General features: G+C 30.6%; 1 protein-coding gene across 1 annotated transcript in view; it reads right to left on the reverse strand.

Annotated features, from left to right (window-relative positions):
• Nucleotides 1-4359: 4359 nt before the first annotated feature.
• Nucleotides 4360-18460, reverse strand: part of LOC146537563 (allatotropin-like) — a 28141-nt gene continuing 14040 nt past the window's right edge. Inside the window, exons 2-8 of the mRNA XM_085188209.1 lie at nucleotides 13573-13737; nucleotides 12535-12743; nucleotides 11776-11884; nucleotides 11453-11545; nucleotides 9649-9736; nucleotides 6704-6791; nucleotides 4360-5329 (exon numbers count right to left, since the gene is read on the reverse strand). Coding sequence (XP_085044335.1) covers nucleotides 5288-5329; nucleotides 6704-6791; nucleotides 9649-9736; nucleotides 11453-11545; nucleotides 11776-11884; nucleotides 12535-12743; nucleotides 13573-13735 — 792 coding nt within the window. The 5' untranslated portion in view covers nucleotides 13736-13737 and the 3' untranslated portion in view covers nucleotides 4360-5287. The remainder of the gene's footprint in view (nucleotides 5330-6703; nucleotides 6792-9648; nucleotides 9737-11452; nucleotides 11546-11775; nucleotides 11885-12534; nucleotides 12744-13572; nucleotides 13738-18460) is intronic.

Genomic DNA, 18460 nt, shown 5'->3' on the forward strand with positions numbered 1-18460 from the left:
ACTTCCTTTTGATGGAAATTTGACGTTCAATGTACCCTTTGTATAACTCAGAGATAGAGTAGGAGTAGGATATCTGCATAGTTCAAAATTCATTCACAATTTCACATAGAAAATGCTTAATTTTTTCCTAAAACAATAACTAGAACTGCTCAAATTTCAGGATGCAACGCTTTTTGATCATTTCACCGTTCTTCTTTGACCAGCCAGCCAGTAGTCATTTCGAATCTAATAAAGCAATTGATATTTAATTTTCTATGCATTCACTTTTAAATGGTTAGAGCACATTTTATCTTACTTAAGAGAATAATTACATGTACTTAATTTATTTTAAGTTCCCTATTTCGCGTTTAAAAAATACTATTTAAAAAATAAATAATTCCTACCAAATACCAACGGCGCCATGACTAGATCTAATACATATATTATTTAATAATTTCTTAAAAGTACTAAATACACAACAGAATAAAAGGAATTTCTTTTGATATTCTAATTGTGGCTTATATATACACTTTCTGTGTAAATTCCGTAGCTATAGCTATCGGTTGAAGTAACAAGTAATTTATCAAAGGGTGCCAATAGCGTTGAGGTGTCATGGTTAATTTCCGGGCCCCATTATTGTATAGCGAGAACTGATTTAGTTTTCTATTCTACGATTATTTTTAGAATTATTGAAATTCTAAAATTAGAAAATGTAGACGTTTTTATGTTATTAAAAGGCTTAATTTTTACCTAACAGTCTAGTATTGTAATATGTCATTATTTGTATAGCAATTGGTGGTGTTGGTTTGTTAGTCGATAGTCAGGAGCTACTTGCATGTGTAAAGAAATCAAACACCTCGAGGCTTTTACAGAACTTATATTTCTTCCAGGGCTAAATACCATTAGGCTTGTACAATTTATATCTCAGGACTTTTACAGAACTTATACTTCTTCCAGGGCTAGATACCATTAGGCTTGTACAATCTTAAATTATAATACAATATTTTATTCTAAAGGACCACTTTCCTCTTCAGCTCCAAATCTAATAGTGCGCATCAGAATTTTCATCACATCAAGCATCTTTTTTATTAAATTGTCAACTCGCGCTAGTTCTATGTATAAATTTTCAAATATATCTTTTTATTAAACAAAGAGGTTGATTTACATTTTTCTATAACAAATTATCGTGAATATAAAAACTATTTATATAAAATCATTACACATGTTTATTTAAAATGCTACCGTATGGCTTTTTTTAAATATTGCATAAAATTATTTTAAAATTAAAATTTTCTAATATTAAAGCAACTTTTAAGTAATCGTGAATGATTTTTTGTAACGATTTACGTAACTTCTTTTTTGTCTTTAGGTAACTTACGACTGCAGCTCGAGACCACTGTTTTTATTAATTTTGTTTGAATTAGAAGATCAAAACGTACCATATGAACACTATAAACTAACTATACCTGAAAAATCCATTTACAAAACTTATTTCATCTATTTTTTTATCTAAGCATATAAAATATTTCACATATTTAGTGATGATTTTCAATATATATTAGTTAATGTATGTACAAGCAGTACTCGACATCTTGATATACAAAAAAATAAGTATGAAATCGGGTCATGACAGAATTCTAATAAATATTAAATGAAGCAAGCATTTAACCTTTCCTTTTGTTTTAAATAAAACGAAGGTAAAGGGACATCTTTTGTTTAACTTAACAACACCTGGAACATTTTATTTGGACCGTAAGAAAATTATTTAACTCTATTGTAACAGCCATTAATTCAATTACAGTTTGATATCGTTGATTCTAAGATAAATTGTAAGTCTTCTGTGCAAAATTGAGTAATTTCATTGTTTATACTTCGTGTATTGTCGGATATCAAAAATATTTTTTTTTGCCTATAAAGTCAGTAAGCAGAGCCCGAATATAGCATTCTAGGTAGGAACCTGGCAACCTAGTGCTAAGACACTCCGTTTTACAATTTCCGTTGAATTCTAGAACTCTACTCCGTGATTTGTCTCGACGCCAGAGCGAAGAAATGGAAATATAAGCGTATATAAATATTTAAGTTCCTCGAGTAGGGATCGAACCCACCACCGTCGCGGCGTTGAGTTCTGCCACTCAACACGCAATGCCTTCAGAATTAGGCAGAAAGTGGGGAACGGAGAGTCATAACACTGGGTTCCCTCTACCTACCCTGCTGTGTGCGAGATACAGCGCGCTTTTTTTTTAAATATTGTTAAAGAAATGTAATGCAGAAAATGAAAATAAGTGTCGAAATATATTACGTATAGCAGTTTCGAAATAGACGTAGCAATTGACAGATATTGTCATTGATAAAAGAATCCAAAGCTCGGATCCTTCGAGCTTCCTATCAGTTAGGACATGGAATATTTTTAAAAAAGGCATCCAATTCGATATGTTACAGAACTTTTTATTAAAACCGTATTGGTAAAATTAACAAATAAAAAGTTTTTAGTGGCTTATCTATACACGTTCGCATTACGTTTAGGAATTGTAAAATTTTACAATCTGTGCTTTTACAACATTTATTCTAAATATATTATTTTTTTACATTTTATATATAGCTTATACGCATACGCCCGCAAATAAATTTGCATTTGGTTTTGGCTGCTTTTTGTTTAAAAATTAGATTTTTATTTTAAAAGAATCTTATATTTGAAGTTTAAAAAAAACGTAAAAAAATGTTACACAACATTTAGGAAACTTTCTATATATTAAGTTTATTTATGTATTTGAATAGTATTATTTACCTAATAATTCTCAAAAATTGGGCGGAGAGTGGCGAACGGAGTGTCTCACCATTAAGTTTCCGCTGTACACAGAGGATACGAAGATACGCGGTATACAGGGTGAAGTCAGAAATAATTATACGGTAATTTAGCGTATTTTTATATAAAAGTACGTTGAATTGCAATATCTTTCTCAAAAACACTTTATGTTTTTTAATACATTAACCAAATAGTATTCATATTATCAAAAAGAAGGCCTAATTTCGTTATAACATTACCGTGTAATTGAAATATAATTGAAAAAAAGAACAATATCATTTTCTCAAGTTTTTTTCCTTACACAATATCTCAAACGTTCCATTTAATATTCTTGTTGAAATGACAAACCTTATATTTGTTTGGTGGAAGAGATCATTTTTCATTCTAATAGAAGCGTGTGAATAATTTTATTCAAGTGAGCTATCGAGTCCAGTTCTTTACATGTAATTGTAATTTAGAACATTTTACATTTTCTGAGCTGCATAATGTCTTAGTATGTAACCCCATATAAAACGACCGGTGGGACGACAGGGTACCAGATGGGCCGACGTCATAAAGAGGTTGGCGGGAAACGGATGGGTCCGAAGAGCTGAGGATCGAGTGTGGTGGCGAGAATTGGGGAAGGCCTATGTCCAGCAGTGGACAAAAGATGGCTGTTGATGATGATGATGATGATGAACTGCATATGATAGGTTATGCTGTGGCTTTTTCCGTTGAGTTAGATATATTTCAATACTGAGTGTAAATGAAAAAAAACAGGTAATGTATGGATGGATGGTGCCGTTACCTTTATCGGTACCAAATTGCAAAGACATTTTTTTTGAAGATTCCAAAGAAAAAAAAACCGATATTTTAACTTTAAAGATATTATGATACATAGATAATTATATGCAAATATGTATTAAAAGCAGAATTAATTTTCATATATTTCATTTGTTCATTTTATTAACAAAAAAATTTTGATTGTTTAAATAGTTCAACTGAATAATGTTTAACTATGGCAATTGTGTACTAGATTTGCGCAAAAAGCCCTCTTTGTACTTGGAACTACTAGCCAAAAAGTTTGGTTCATAAAACACAGGAGCTTTCAGGCAAAGATTTTGAAATATGCTTTTGTTTTGCAAAATGAGAATGACTTTGAAATATGTATGTGTATCATATTTTCATCTGACGGATACAAATTTTACTGAAAATGTTTCGTTATAGAAAATATTAAACATTTCTAGTTATTCTTTTTTTATTTGGAAAAATATTTAATAGCGCTTAATCTAATTTTTAAAATTCGTACGTATATTTTAAATGTTATTTTTATTTAGACTGAACACAAAATACCTTTAAAGAAATATTTTATTGTTTTATAAATACAATTTGCCTGTTGGGTAGAAATATTGCATGTTGAGTGGCGTAACTGAACGCCACGATTTGCGTCGTCACCAAAGCGAACGAATACAACATTTTAAATATTTCATTTACTCAAATGGGAATTGAATCCACAACCTGGTACGTTTAAAATCACACGTATCTTGTGCCATTTTAAGACTTTAAGGAATTCAGGGATAAAATAAAAGATATACATATTACGATACCCAATTTATTGAATCATTTAGTAACTTTGACATGATAATATATAACAACGAACTAATTATAGCGGGTATCCTCATACACTTAGTATATGAATATTTCACAAAAGTTCCTATAGTAGACATATATATATGTAATTATGTATGTATGTAGAGCTTTTAGTGAAACTATGCTAATAGCCAATTGACAGAATAATGAACCCAGCCTATAACAAAATTGAAATAGTTTAAAATTACGCCTTTCCCCTTTAAAGTGTAAACATAAACTATACTGAACTAGAAATTAAAACAAATAACATTAATTAAGTCTTTAATCTCATACTTCATCGACTCTTTTAGAACAATTAATTCTACAGAAGGAAATATTATAGGACAATACGTTTAGGAAATAACAAATATTAGTCTATAATAATAATTAGAAATATAATTACTTTCTATGGACATTAATTGATGCGGTTAGACACTCGATAAGATTGTTAAAACATTTAAGAAAGGTTAAAGGACATTAGCGCCCGTATTTATAAGCCATTTTTAACTGTTGATCTTGAGATCCCGCTTTAATAATCTGCAACTAAAAACAGCATCTCAAGATCTATCTCAAAGTTGAGAGCGCTTTAGAAATACGAGCCTTAAAGTATTTCAAAGATTACAGAAAGTCTTACCGAGGCTTTACCGCACCATGTCATGAATCGACATCAATCGCTTTATTTACATAATTATTTTCAACGACAACACAAGATAAATAAACTTATATAGAAATAACAAACAATTATAATGTTTATTTCCAAGCCAGAAGATAAAATTCAATATTATGCATATCACAGTACCGTACATAATTCAGTAAATAAATGATCTATATAAAAATATTCAAAGAGTAAAACCATTTGAAACGTTCGTGTAATAACTAATTAGACTAGACTAGTGTTTAGACGTTCCTAAGAAGTTCGTCGGATGTGAGCATGCCGTCCTGTAACAAAAATATATTGTACATACTAATTAGATTTTAAAGCAGGTTCTAACGAAATTAGATAAGCGAAATTGAGAAAAAGGATTTTTTCTGCTATGTGAGCCCAGAAGATTATATTGTCAATATTTTAATTGGTTTAAATAACGTTACTATTTTTTTAAATAGGAAATATTAAACATTAATAAAAATTCTTCGAAATCAATAAGAAATATTTTTATGTTCAACATATTTTAAGGAAAAGGGTCATTGGTGAAAAGATTATTTTTCTATAAACAAAACTTTTCATTGCTTTTGAGTTATGTAAGATTTAAGGAAAATATGATTTCAGTGAAAATAATAAAACTAAAGGAAAAATGTAGTCGTAAAAATGAAAAAGGGCAAATGCCATCACTACCTTGAGGCGATCGAAAACTACGAACAATTGGCCTCTGCTTGTTTTTAATTTAAATGTAATAACTTGCATAACCAATTCTGAAGTTTAGAAAGTATTTAGATAATTGTCATATTATTTTTCCCATAATCTCTTATGTAAATATCCTCTTGCCCACTCCACAAGGCACATTCATGCCAAACTTCAACTTTGCTGGGATGGAAAATATTTCTCACAGTAAATAACTTTCCATATAGTAAAACAAAAATTTTTATATAATTTTAGAAACAACCCAATATTTATAAGTTATTTTTATTTCCATACCTATTCTAAGTCCTATTCTAAGTCTAGAAATTGATAAATTAAATTAAAATAGAAACATTTTCCTACTATTAATTGGAAAAAATGAAATTGTTAAAATTGAACCAATAAAGTTAATCCTAGCACACAATGTTTCACGAATATAATATAAAAGTTCGAGTATTTTGGTTCAATAATCTCAACAGCAACACAAAATTGTTGTCTTCTGGCTAAGTGAAGTTTTTCTTCTCTACATGTATATAATCCATACCTATATTATAAATTCGAAAGTAACTCTGTCTGTCTGTCTGTCTGTCTGTCTTTTACGCAATCAGGGCCAAACCGCTAATTTAATTGTGATAAAATACTCATATAGAGATACTTGAGGGTCCTGGGATGAACATAGGATACTTTTTTTTCTCATATTTGTAATATTTTCGATGTATACCAATATATTAAAATAATGATTAATTTGACATACAATTTATTCCGCCATGTGAATAACAACCGTAGTTGCTAAGCAACCAAATGCAAAGTTTGTTGTTAGAAAACGTCACACAAAATGAGCTTGCTTAACGCATCTCTATTGAAAACTGTAAATATTTTCATAAATATATTTAATAAATATTCGTATAGTTCAAGCGGGCGTAGCCGCGTTCGGGTCCACTAGTATTAAAATATTTTGGTAATGTAAAAGTACAAACCTGATTGAGATCGATGAACTTGCGTACGACAGAGCGGGCGAAGTCGGGGTTGTTGATCATTTCGTTGACGAACCAGTCCTGAGGAATACTAGTTAAACAAAGAATACAATTTAATAATATGTTTCAATTAGCACTTTCAATCAATTAGTATTTTCAATCTGTAACTTCAATCTTTCTTTCTTCTTAATGTGTTTACAATATAGAAATGACGACGTATGGTGGGCAGTAGTAGCATCTCTAAGTTTTGTATAAACGAAATTAATTTATAATTTTTAGGCTTTAAAATTTATATTTTTTGAGATTTTCTGCTTATATCATAGATGTTTTGTTCTTCCGACAACATATTCAATATTATAATGAAAAGAGTGTATATTATGGGAACGCAATAGCCATGTGTAGTTATCGCCTCCAAAATATTTATTTATTTCCTTTTTTACAATTTCAAGGTTCAATCTAGTTCAATCAAGTTTTTTAAATTAATCTGTTGTAATTTAATTTGCAACCTACAAGTATTGCACAAATAACACTATATAAGCTAAAAATTTTTTAATCTTTGGTCTCTGTAAAAAGAAAGCTAGTTAAACTAATTTTATATTGATTTTATAAGGTCTACATGTAATAAATTCAGTTATAAGAAACACTTATAAGAACAATGTCTCATACAACTTCATATCATTTAAGTCAAATTATATTTTGTTCGCAAAAAATATTCTCAGTTTACAAAAGACGATTCGTTCTCAGCCAATATTACAAAAATAGCAAGTGAAAATGAAATGTGTGTCCTATCTAAATCTCATTCTCTTTACCAAATTATTATTTGATTTGTCAGGGACTTCCATAATAATATTGTTTTAACTTGAGGGTGACTTCATTTTTGTGACGAGACGATAAATTTTGCGATGTTTTAGTGAAAATGCATTTGTAAAAATTATATTTTAAGATATTTTATATTAAAATAGTATGTGTTTATTTAATCTACTTTTGTATTTTGCAATATCTCAAAAAGCTTGCATATTACTATCCTAATCATTGATAATACAATTATTACTTAACATATCTTACAACAATTTTTCAGCTTCACGCTCTATCCCGTAAGGTAGGCAGAGGGAAACTAGTGTTAAAACTCTCCGTTGCCCATTTACCGCCGAATTTTCGTGTTGATTGGCGAAATTCAACGCCGCTTTGGTAGAAATGAAAATATTAATAAATAATCATTCATTCCCTATAACCTATATACTTTTTATATTTAAAAATGACGCTAATTATGGATAAGAGAATGTATTTAAATTTAACGTGACGACACACAAATACAATTACAAGTTTTCTGAAACATTTTCTATATATTTTAACTCAATTTCATTGCAAGTAGAAACTTTAGAAAATGTCAAAATAGTTGAATCCACTTTAAATAACTTTGAAATGCATATAAAGCTTTCTGAGCGTATGTACCTACTCGGGTGAAGAGAATTAGCTTATTAGTATTAGTCTAAAAGTTTCATAGTATTTTAGGCAAATTTCTACTTGACTGTTATAGATATTATTGGATAATTTTTGTCATAAACCTTTATACCAAATTGAATATGATGGTTGTGGTTTCGATTTTTTTTAGCTTCATATGATATCCCGCATTTCGCAGGTGGGAAACTGGTAACCTGGTAATAAGAACTTATTTCCATTATAACACTTCAAGATATAATAACAAAACATTAAAAGTTTAAAAGATATTTCATGGGATTATCGCTTTACCATACTTAGAGATTTAAGTTAACTTGGGTTGAAGATATATTTTAGGATCTAATGGACCTTCCTAAATAATCAAATATTCTGTATGTTTTAAAACAAACTTTGATGTTCTCCCCAGCTATTATAAAATACAATAAATACCATTAAAAGTAATAGAACCTTTACTTTTTGAGTTAAAAGATCTTTTCTGGGTATAAATAATACAATATGTTTTAGGTTAACCAAATAAGAAAATAGGGCCAGTCTCCAATACACTTCTACGTAATTCATGATTCGTTCTCCTTTGATCATTATTCATATTGAGAGAATTATAAATGAGCTTTACTCATGCTAAGATTAAGTAAACGATACTGTTGGATATCTTAAATATGCTGAAGTTTTGAAATATTTGTTTATTTATCATTTTCATTATTATTATACTTTATTCCGCATTCAGCAGGGTAGGCAGAGGGAACCCTAATGTTAATACGCTCCGTTGTCCACTTTGAGAAAAAATTATAAATAATAATTAATTAAGGAATAGAGTTCAGAACCGTCGTGATACAGTCAAACGTTTGTGCCTCTGCGCCCCGACCTCCTCAATATTTCTATAATTTTTTGTTATTTTCTAAAACTTCACTTAGAATTAAAATAATATTATTTTTGTTTACACCTTTTGTTTTTCAACTGAAGCATATTTTAACGCAAAATTTTAACCATACATCACAAAAGTTCATTTGACACATGTTTTACATTTCTCTTGAGCTCATGACACAGTTGTTTTCATAATTTATGTTAGTGTATTGCACTTGAGATACAAATATATATATATATATGTATAATATATCTGGTGACACTTCTTGGACCAACATTCTATATATATATTTCAAAAATATGAGAAAAATTTCTATACGTAACGTCTAATATTTTTATGATAGCAAAGTAAAAAAAATAAAAAAAAAGGTATGTATGTTTTTAATTATATTTTAGAAGTTGTTCAGTTCTTAAGTTATGACATTTCGATCGTGCGGTCAATACTGTGCAGAATCGAATCCAAAACTACCTGTTTTATTTTTTAAGACACTATCAAAGCAGGTTATTATGCTTTTAGTTAGGTAGAAGGTATGAAAACGTATAGCAATTTTAATTGAATAAAATCAAATTGGTTGGGTAGCTATTATATTATTAAAGTACATTAATTTAATAACTATGCACTTTTTTACCTTTCAAGTGTTTTTTCTTCATTTCCGTCAAGGCCATCCTTGTCTTGTGATGCCTCGAGGTTCTCCCAAAAATTATCCAAGCCGTAAACTGCAAAGAAATATTGAGATAAAAATCTAGAAACAAAAAACAAAAGTATATATACATAGAAAAGTGTTGTAATATTTTATTAATGTTAAAAAAATAATTTTATAATGATAAATAATTGACCAAAAGCTCTCCTTTTTTATAGACTTAAAAACTTATAAAATATATCAAAAAATATTACAACCCCATACCTACATATGCAAGTATAACCGTCGATCTGAAATACATAAAAGGTAAAAGCACAATAGTTACACCAAACCTAGAAAGTAATTAGGTAATATTTGGCCTCATACGAGTACGAGTATATTCACTAACAATAAAGGGCCACGTTTTAGTGACAATATATTATGTCTAAAGATACAAAAACTCATTTTGTATATACACTGATAAAGCTGATAATGTAATACAACTTTCACATTATTTTCGTCAATTAAAACTAACGAATAATATAAGTAAATAGCGAAAGCTCACATTTAAGCGAAATTATTATGTTTCTTATTCTTTTTTTCAGCTTCAAGTTGTATCCCGCAGGCCTATTTCCCCGGGCAAAGGGGAACTTAGTGTCAAAACACTACGTTACCAGAAGGATCCTCCGAATATTTCGAAGCATTGCGTGTTGAGTGGTGGGAATCAACGCCGGGCTTTCACTGGTGCCAGAGCGAAGTGGGGATCGAACCCACCATCGTTGCGTTGGAGTCATGCCCGTGTGTGAGCTCGGACTGCCTCACTAGTATATTATGTTAGATCTATATATAAGTATAGTAGTGTTTGTGTAAGGCCGTTTTCACATACACTACTGTTTACTGGTAGTGTTTGTACGGGACACTGTCCGCCTGTAGGGGTTTCACACGTTTACAGTGTGCCTTCATTTGCATTTGCAAATGCATCACGACCGCGTCGCATCGAAGCGAGAGTGTGAAATATTCGCTCGCACTTGTATGTATGTAAATCTAAATATTGGCACTAGCCTGACTGTAACTGAGGGAGGTTGTGTTTTCGATTCCTGTTCAAAGGATATGAAAATTATTATTATTATCATTTCTTCACCCTGATGTTCTAGAGTTCCGCCATTCAATACGCAATACCTCCAGAATTCGGCGGTAAATGGAGAACGGAGTGTTCTAACACTAGGTTCCCTTTGCCTACCAAGCTGTGGGCGTTGATCTAATAAAAAAATATAGCAAGCTTTGGTAGACGTATAGTATATGTGAAAAGGCCAAAGTGTGATGCCCCTTCCCAAGGCATTACGATATGAGCACTAATTAATATAATTTTTGTGACCTTCCGTGAAGTAGGTGGTGTCAATATTAGTCCAATATGACGTTATTGGATATGACTTATATGAAGCGTGTTAACATTGCCTATACCTCCATTTTCCTGTCTCTTGCCGTATCCCCTAGCGATAAGAACCTTAGAGTTTGGCTTGAAGCTCCCCTTGATCGTCCTAACTTCGCGTTCAGGGAATTCTGGTTTATTGCGGACAAATGTTTTTAAACTCTCATTATATTAATCACTTTTTGTGTAAGCACTTTTTTTCATCAAAGTTTATTTAAAAAAGTTATGAAATAACATTACGCTGAAGAAAATTTGATTATTTTTTCTTATTTTAATATAATATTTTGTATTAGACAAGCAAATAGGTATTCTCATAAGAAATAGACCGACCGTCAAGTTTTCGACCCATTTCGTGTTGTTCTTATAATATATTTCATGTTTTACCTTCGTTATTTGGCATTCTTTTCCCATATCCCCTAGCGATAAGTACATTAGATTTGGGCTTGAAGGTTCCCCTGGTCACCCTTATTTCCTCTTCTGTTAGAATGTCAATGCCATTATTGATAAAGCCTTAACTAATTTGAACACAATCTTAAGGTGGTTTCTATAAGCCGCAATCGAATTTAATAATCGACTCTACACTGCAATATATGTTTACGAAAATATTTTTGGAAAGCATTAATTATAGAATATATTTGATATTTTTTATTATTAATCGTAAGCTTCTTAAGCATTTGAAGCGGTAAAAATTCCTATCTTAGTATTACCTTCTTCGTTTACTTCGTTATTACCACTTCTTTTGCCAAATTCGTAAGCCACCATCAAAGGGCATGTAGGACTAAACTTCTTGTGATGTGGTTCATCTGTCAAAAAGTGTTGAGTGTTGTGTGTACAAATGTATGTTAGTGTTCATAGTAAATGTAGTACTGTAGACACTTACTGTGTTTTTATAGTGTACTAACACTATAAAAAAATTTAAAAAATATATAAATTAAAAATGTATTTTCGTTTAAAAATATAACACTGTGCCAAATAGCCATATAATTAAAGCTTCCATAAAATTATTTACTTTAAATAAATAATTGTTGTTATTTTATAATTGCAAGCGGGTCTCTTATAGAGTCGTTTTTCCTTAGAACTAAACACAAAGTTGATTACGTTTTTTTTTTGTTACTTTTAGTTTCTCATGAAACTTAATTAAAATTAAAAATATCTGACATTTTATATTTAAAACGTAACCAAGTTACAACCAGGCTATTAAAATAACAAAAAACATCGTCTAACAGCGAACAAGCCTTACACAGTAACAGTTTTTAATTTGAAACTTTCTTCTTTAGCCTTAAGGTCTTAGTAAATGATGTAAAAAAGTATATAAAAAAAGCTGATAAGTTTTGAGGAAAGTTTCAATCTAGGTCTCATCTTGTAGTAAATTAAGTTTCATTCGACCCATGGAAACACAAGCGCCACAAAGAGCTCATTTGAAGATTCTTTAACCATTTCAAATGGATTTTCTTTCTAAGCTATACTGTCTTGTTGCTTGTCACAGTATTAATACTTATTGCAATTTGCTGGTCATTCTTTGTGACCGGAATACCAATAAGTTCCTCTAAGGTACCTTCCGATTCCAATTGAGGTGTTCTTTTGCCAAAATCTCTGGCGATTCCGACGGAAGGGCTCTTAAATGTGGGTGTACCTCGATTTGTACGGTCCGACTGCGTTTGTTGTTCGACGTCGCCTTAATCGTGATAAAATATTTTTACACGAAGCTTAAATATTATATGTTTTTTTTTTATATTTAATGAAGAAAAAAACAAATTAACTTTCTATTAAAACAATATTTACTAAAAAACTAATCACTGGATGATAAAAATACATAAAATTGGCGATAATCTTTAGTACTTAAATAAAATAAATAAAGTCATACTTACAGGCAGCTAGCGGCATACATATTATTTTATTTCAAGAGACAAGTATATAATAAATTGCGAAAAAAAGCCTCCCAAAGTTAATAATTACAATTTATAAAACAAAAATTCATACCAAACAACTTTATAACTTAATTCGTTTTAGCAAAATATCAGATATTATAAATTACTTGCGTTAACAATCTCTTTGAAGCAATTGTATGGCCCTTGTAGGCATCTCTTTGTAATCATTCTTTAACAGAATTATGTACTAGAAAATTTTAAATATTTAATAATATTGTCACTTTTAATATTTTCAATTTATATAAAGTAGCTTAATTTAATTTAATTATTGTATTATTTGTTCTCAAGAATATAAACTTGTGCCATCATAGCAATGTGGACAAGTTTTGAACTCTACGTGCGATGATTGTAAATTCAACTTTGACTAGTGCGAATGCTTAAATTGAAATGAAAAATATGTTTATTTAATATCTTCTATCCTCTAATGCAGAATAAAAGCAACTCTAAAGTAAGTCTACGATGGACATGGACAAAGGATGATGGATGGACATGACAGGATGGACAAAGTGTTAGAACACTAGATTCTTACTGATTTTCCACCAAATAAAAAAAATAAAGAAACTTTCATAAACTTACGTTCAGTTCGGGCGCGTTTCCCAAAACCTCTAGCGGTCATCATTTCAACATTCTTGAAGCCGCGTGTAGGACGCTGTTGCTTTCTTGTCAGCCTTCCGTCGGGAGCGCCTTCGGTGACACAGAGGCACACCGCCATTACGACTGCTAACACTGTGATGTTCATGGCTTGGAAAAGAAAGAAAATGTTAATTAATGTTGAACAGAAATAAAAAAATAATAAAAAAAATAAATTCAGCTTCACGCTGTATCCCGTACACAGCAGGGTAGGCAGAGGGAAACTAGTGTTAAGACACTCTGCTCCTTATTCTCCATCGAATTCTGGAGGCATTGCATGTTAAACCTGAAGAATCTCAATAACTGGACCAAATATTTAATGACTCTATAAACAAATACCTTAGACCCCAAGGACTCCCCCCCCAATTATAGAGTTTCGTCAACGAACGTGTCTCTTGTATTCCACACGACTTTGCACTTAGTCAAGAAAACGTAACATAATGGACCCACTCGGCCACCATTTACGAGGCTTACTTTACCTTAACTTAAACTAATAGTACCGTTGGAATTCACTCCAAAATAAACAAAATAAATGACGATCAAATTTATAGGAAAGCTCTTAAAAATTTTGCTCTTCTAAAAACACTTATAACGTTATTTTTAGCACTTGAATAGATTGTAACGAGTTGTTCGTGTAAACGTTGGCCAATGGCACACGTGACTTTTATGCCATTGAGGTCGTAAAATAGAATTAAATTGCAATACTCATGTACTTCGTTTTAAGTAATTGATAATTACAAATTATTTAGTTTTAGATAATTTATTAATGTCAAATTATTATTGCTTTTTAATTTGAAATATATAATATTTTCATTTCTTTCTCGAGGCAAAGCGTGGTGTTGAGTTCGTTCGTAGTAGCGCACTCAACACACAATGCCTCCAGAATTCGGCGGAAACTTGGGAATAGAAACGTGAAACGAAAATGGAAACGGCGTTTCTGTTAATTCCCCCTCTGCCTATCCTTCTAAGTACAAGACAAATAATTGCAATGTAAAAAGATATTTTTTTGACATCAACGAATTGACATAAAAAAGACCAAATGTTATCTAATTGTCACGTTACTCTATTCATGTCGTATTTAGCTAACAAGCTCTAACATAAGGTTTATAGATCGTTATAGGTACTATAATTCTACACTCACACTTTTATAGCTGTGACATAGAGAGCCCTGTTAGTGGGTTTTTATGCGGACAGACTTCATGCATTATGTCTATAAAGTGACTGGACGTAAAATATGAAGACCATATTATCCTGAGGACATCGTGGCGTAGGGCACGAGGGTGTGACTGTAACGATGGTTGCAGGTTCGATTATCGCTGGAGGGAATTCATTATTATGTATTAATATTTTCTTTTGCTCGCTCTGGCACCAAAGTGAAAGCCTGGCGTTCAGTTTTAACACAACACGTAATTCCTCGAACCATTCGGCGGAAAGTAGGGGACGGAGTGTTTTAACACTAGGATTTTTTTCATTATATTCTAGCGCAAATAACCATCCAATTAACTTTAAAAGTCAGTGTTTTTTTCGTGAATACAGACTGATAAATCTAAATTATAATACACGTATATAGATCCTTGTATTGCGAAAATATTTAATGATAAGTAAATATTAAATATTTAATAAATGATATAGAAGAAAATAATAGCGTTCAGTATTTTTCCACAAATAATATATTATAAATTTTTTTTATTTAAATCATAATAATTGAAAAAAATAAAGACTCTTCTTCATTCTATAGAGATTTTTTTTGAAAGAATTGTCATAATAACTCGTAAGCATAATTTGTCGAAATTTTAAAACATATTTAATTTCTATAAAATATTTAATTTGGTCGAGAAATATATTTACAATGTTAGTTAAGCCGTAGCTAGTTGGTGAAGTTATATAGCCCGGAAGCCTTATTAATCGTCTAATCCTATATCTAATGCTATATCCGACTGTCATCAGCTCGTGCCATTATTATACAATTATAAATTACAATTGTATGTTTGAAGATGATTTTTGGAATATCTTAAACATAATTATGTTATTTTGTACGTTTGTATGTTATTCTACTATCTCTAAACGGCTAGATCGATTTGGATAAAATTTTGTTTTTATTTCAGTGAATCTAAATATCGATGATTTTAAAGCTTAATTAGATTCGGTAGTTAATGATTCGATGTGTGCTTAAAATATTAAATTTTAAAATTAATTGTAATTCACAACACCTAAGTTCTTGTGCTGTTAAAAATAATTATAAAGAAAATAACAAATACCTGTAATTTAAGTATATACTTCTCCCAAAACTACTTTCGTTAACAAAATTTCGAAACTTCGTAAATATACTTTGCACTAACTTTTTAGATTAAGTTTCAAACAACGATCCCGTCATATTCTCGTCTGATTATATATAATATATATGATCAAATCAATATCAATTTTCTTGAAAGCTATGTCAAGCTTTTATCTAAAGCTGAAACTTTATACTATAAAGTTAGCGACGACCCCTCAATAAAACCATTATAGTATTTATGTATATTATATCATAATAATAAATAGGTGCCAAGAGCGTCAATTTATAGATTCTTTTAATTTTTTTTTAGCAAAACGCGGTATACCGTATATAGCAGGGTAGACAGAGGAAACCTGGGAACGTAATGTTAAGTAACGTAGTATACGTTACTATTAAGACACTTATGTTCCCCGCTTTCCGAAAATATTAAATATTCCCCAGAGTAGTTAAATACCCACAATCGATGCGTTTACAATTGCACGCTTGTGCACGACGACGACAAAAACATACAACCAAAAATGTTTATTAACAAACTTAAATTACAAAGTGATTGTTCTCTCTCCCTACTTTATCATAGTAATAGTGTTTTTTCTTTTATGTTCATTTTATTAGTACGGTTCATTTTTATGACGAACTAACTGTATTAATTAAATGAACATACACAACGGAATTTTGAACAATATAAAGTAAGTTCAGTCATTCTAACAAATTCCAATCGTAGCATATCTAATTATACCTAAAGGGACGTGTGTTTGACATGCATGCCTACGCTCCTGACAGTGGCCCCAGTCAGTGTATACAAATTATAATAACGGAACCTAAATGTGTGTGATATGGACCATTGATGATATTTACATAGCTTTATGGAGGATATCGATTGGTATTTTTTATTTGATTTTATTTTAAAATTATATTTAAATACTTTAACTACTTGCTACTGATGTCCTTGTATCGAAGAAGCATAAGTGTGCGACTATAAGCGCGACTGTTGTGGTTTCATGTCATATTGGGAAATGAAATATCTTATATTTTCTTTTCCTTGCGTTGGTTACGAGGCAAAGCGCGGCGTTGAGTTTTGCCATTCAATGCGCAACGCCTCGAGAATTTAGTAAAAAGTTGGAAACGGACGTGTTAACACTGGTGTCCAGGTTCTCTCTGCCTACCCTGTAATGCGTGGGATACAGGGAGAAATAAAAAAAAATACATACAATGAGAAAACATACCAGAAATAGTTTTATCGATTCGCAGGAAATGAACCCACAATATTAAATTTTACTTATTATTACTGTCTGACTAGAATTTTTGAAATACAATTAAAGATAATTGCAACACTTAATAAAAGTAACTGTATCTTTTTTTATTTTATTTGTGAGCAAATTGTCATTACTGTATAATCTTATTAGCTTGACTCTTATATCGTCTCAGCGTTTTATATTAGGTACTACTGTTTACGCCAATATTGGAGAAAATTAAAAGACTTTTTTTGATGTTCAAGCTGGGCTGTACTGGATAATTTAATAAAATTTTGTATTTATCAAATGAATAAACAAGAAGAGCTTTTTATAAAGAAATATGATATGGTTTAATATTTAAATATAATGAATGATACAAAAATAGAAGAAAATGTACAAAAATAATAAAATATATATATATAGATACCTATTTTATATATATTTATTTATAGTTGTCATTTGAAAGTGAGATATATTTAGATTTTTGTAAAAATTAATTAAAGTTATCGAGTTAACGTAATAAAAGTGCGATCACCACTTATAAAAATGTACATTTTATTTAGATAATTTGATATTATAATTCCTAACGTGAAGCAATAAATTCTGAATAAATATTCATTATATCGTCATTTAGCACGCTCTTTCCACAGACAATCCCTCCTGGCTTATGCTATGGTAATTCCTGATTGTGGGTACTCATATTTTATATCAAAGGAAACAGTTTTATTGCTCTAAGAAGAGTAGCTAATTTCTTGAAGATATATAAGATATTTATCCATGGGAAGACCTGACCATCATGGCAGGTGGTAAATGAGATGGCTCTGCGTTCGATTCTCATACGGGAGAATTAATTATTGTCATTTCCTCGCTAAGGAATAATGACGAAATGACAATAATTCATCAGCGGTGAGTGCTGCCACTTAACACTCAAGATAGAAGAGAATAGAGTGTCTGTACACTAGATTCTTAAAACTACCCTGCTATTTTTTTTTTCGAGCAGGAGGTTAATGCCGTTAGCCCTATTGGCTTTCACAGCGACATAGGTTGCGTAGGGAAGAGAGTACTCTGTCCCTGAATTCCATCTTTTTCTCTTTTCTATTATTGGGGTATGGTATCTAGCTAAAAACGATCAGATATATTTAAAAAATATATATTTCAAAACTTAAAAAATCTTTTAGAAGACCTTTTATTGACATTTCTGTACAAAAACTTAATTGTAGTTTCCATCTAATAACACGATTTGTTATTGTAGTAGTGAAAATGTTCACTTAATTGTTATAGAAGCATAATTTTATTACAAATTAATTAAATTACGGATTCCCAGCGG

The sequence above is a fragment of the Heliconius melpomene genome, chromosome 7 (genome assembly GCF_056956725.1).
Source record: "Heliconius melpomene rosina isolate 202511_hmr_F chromosome 7, ASM5695672v1, whole genome shotgun sequence".
Lineage (NCBI taxonomy): Eukaryota > Metazoa > Arthropoda > Insecta > Lepidoptera > Nymphalidae > Heliconius > Heliconius melpomene.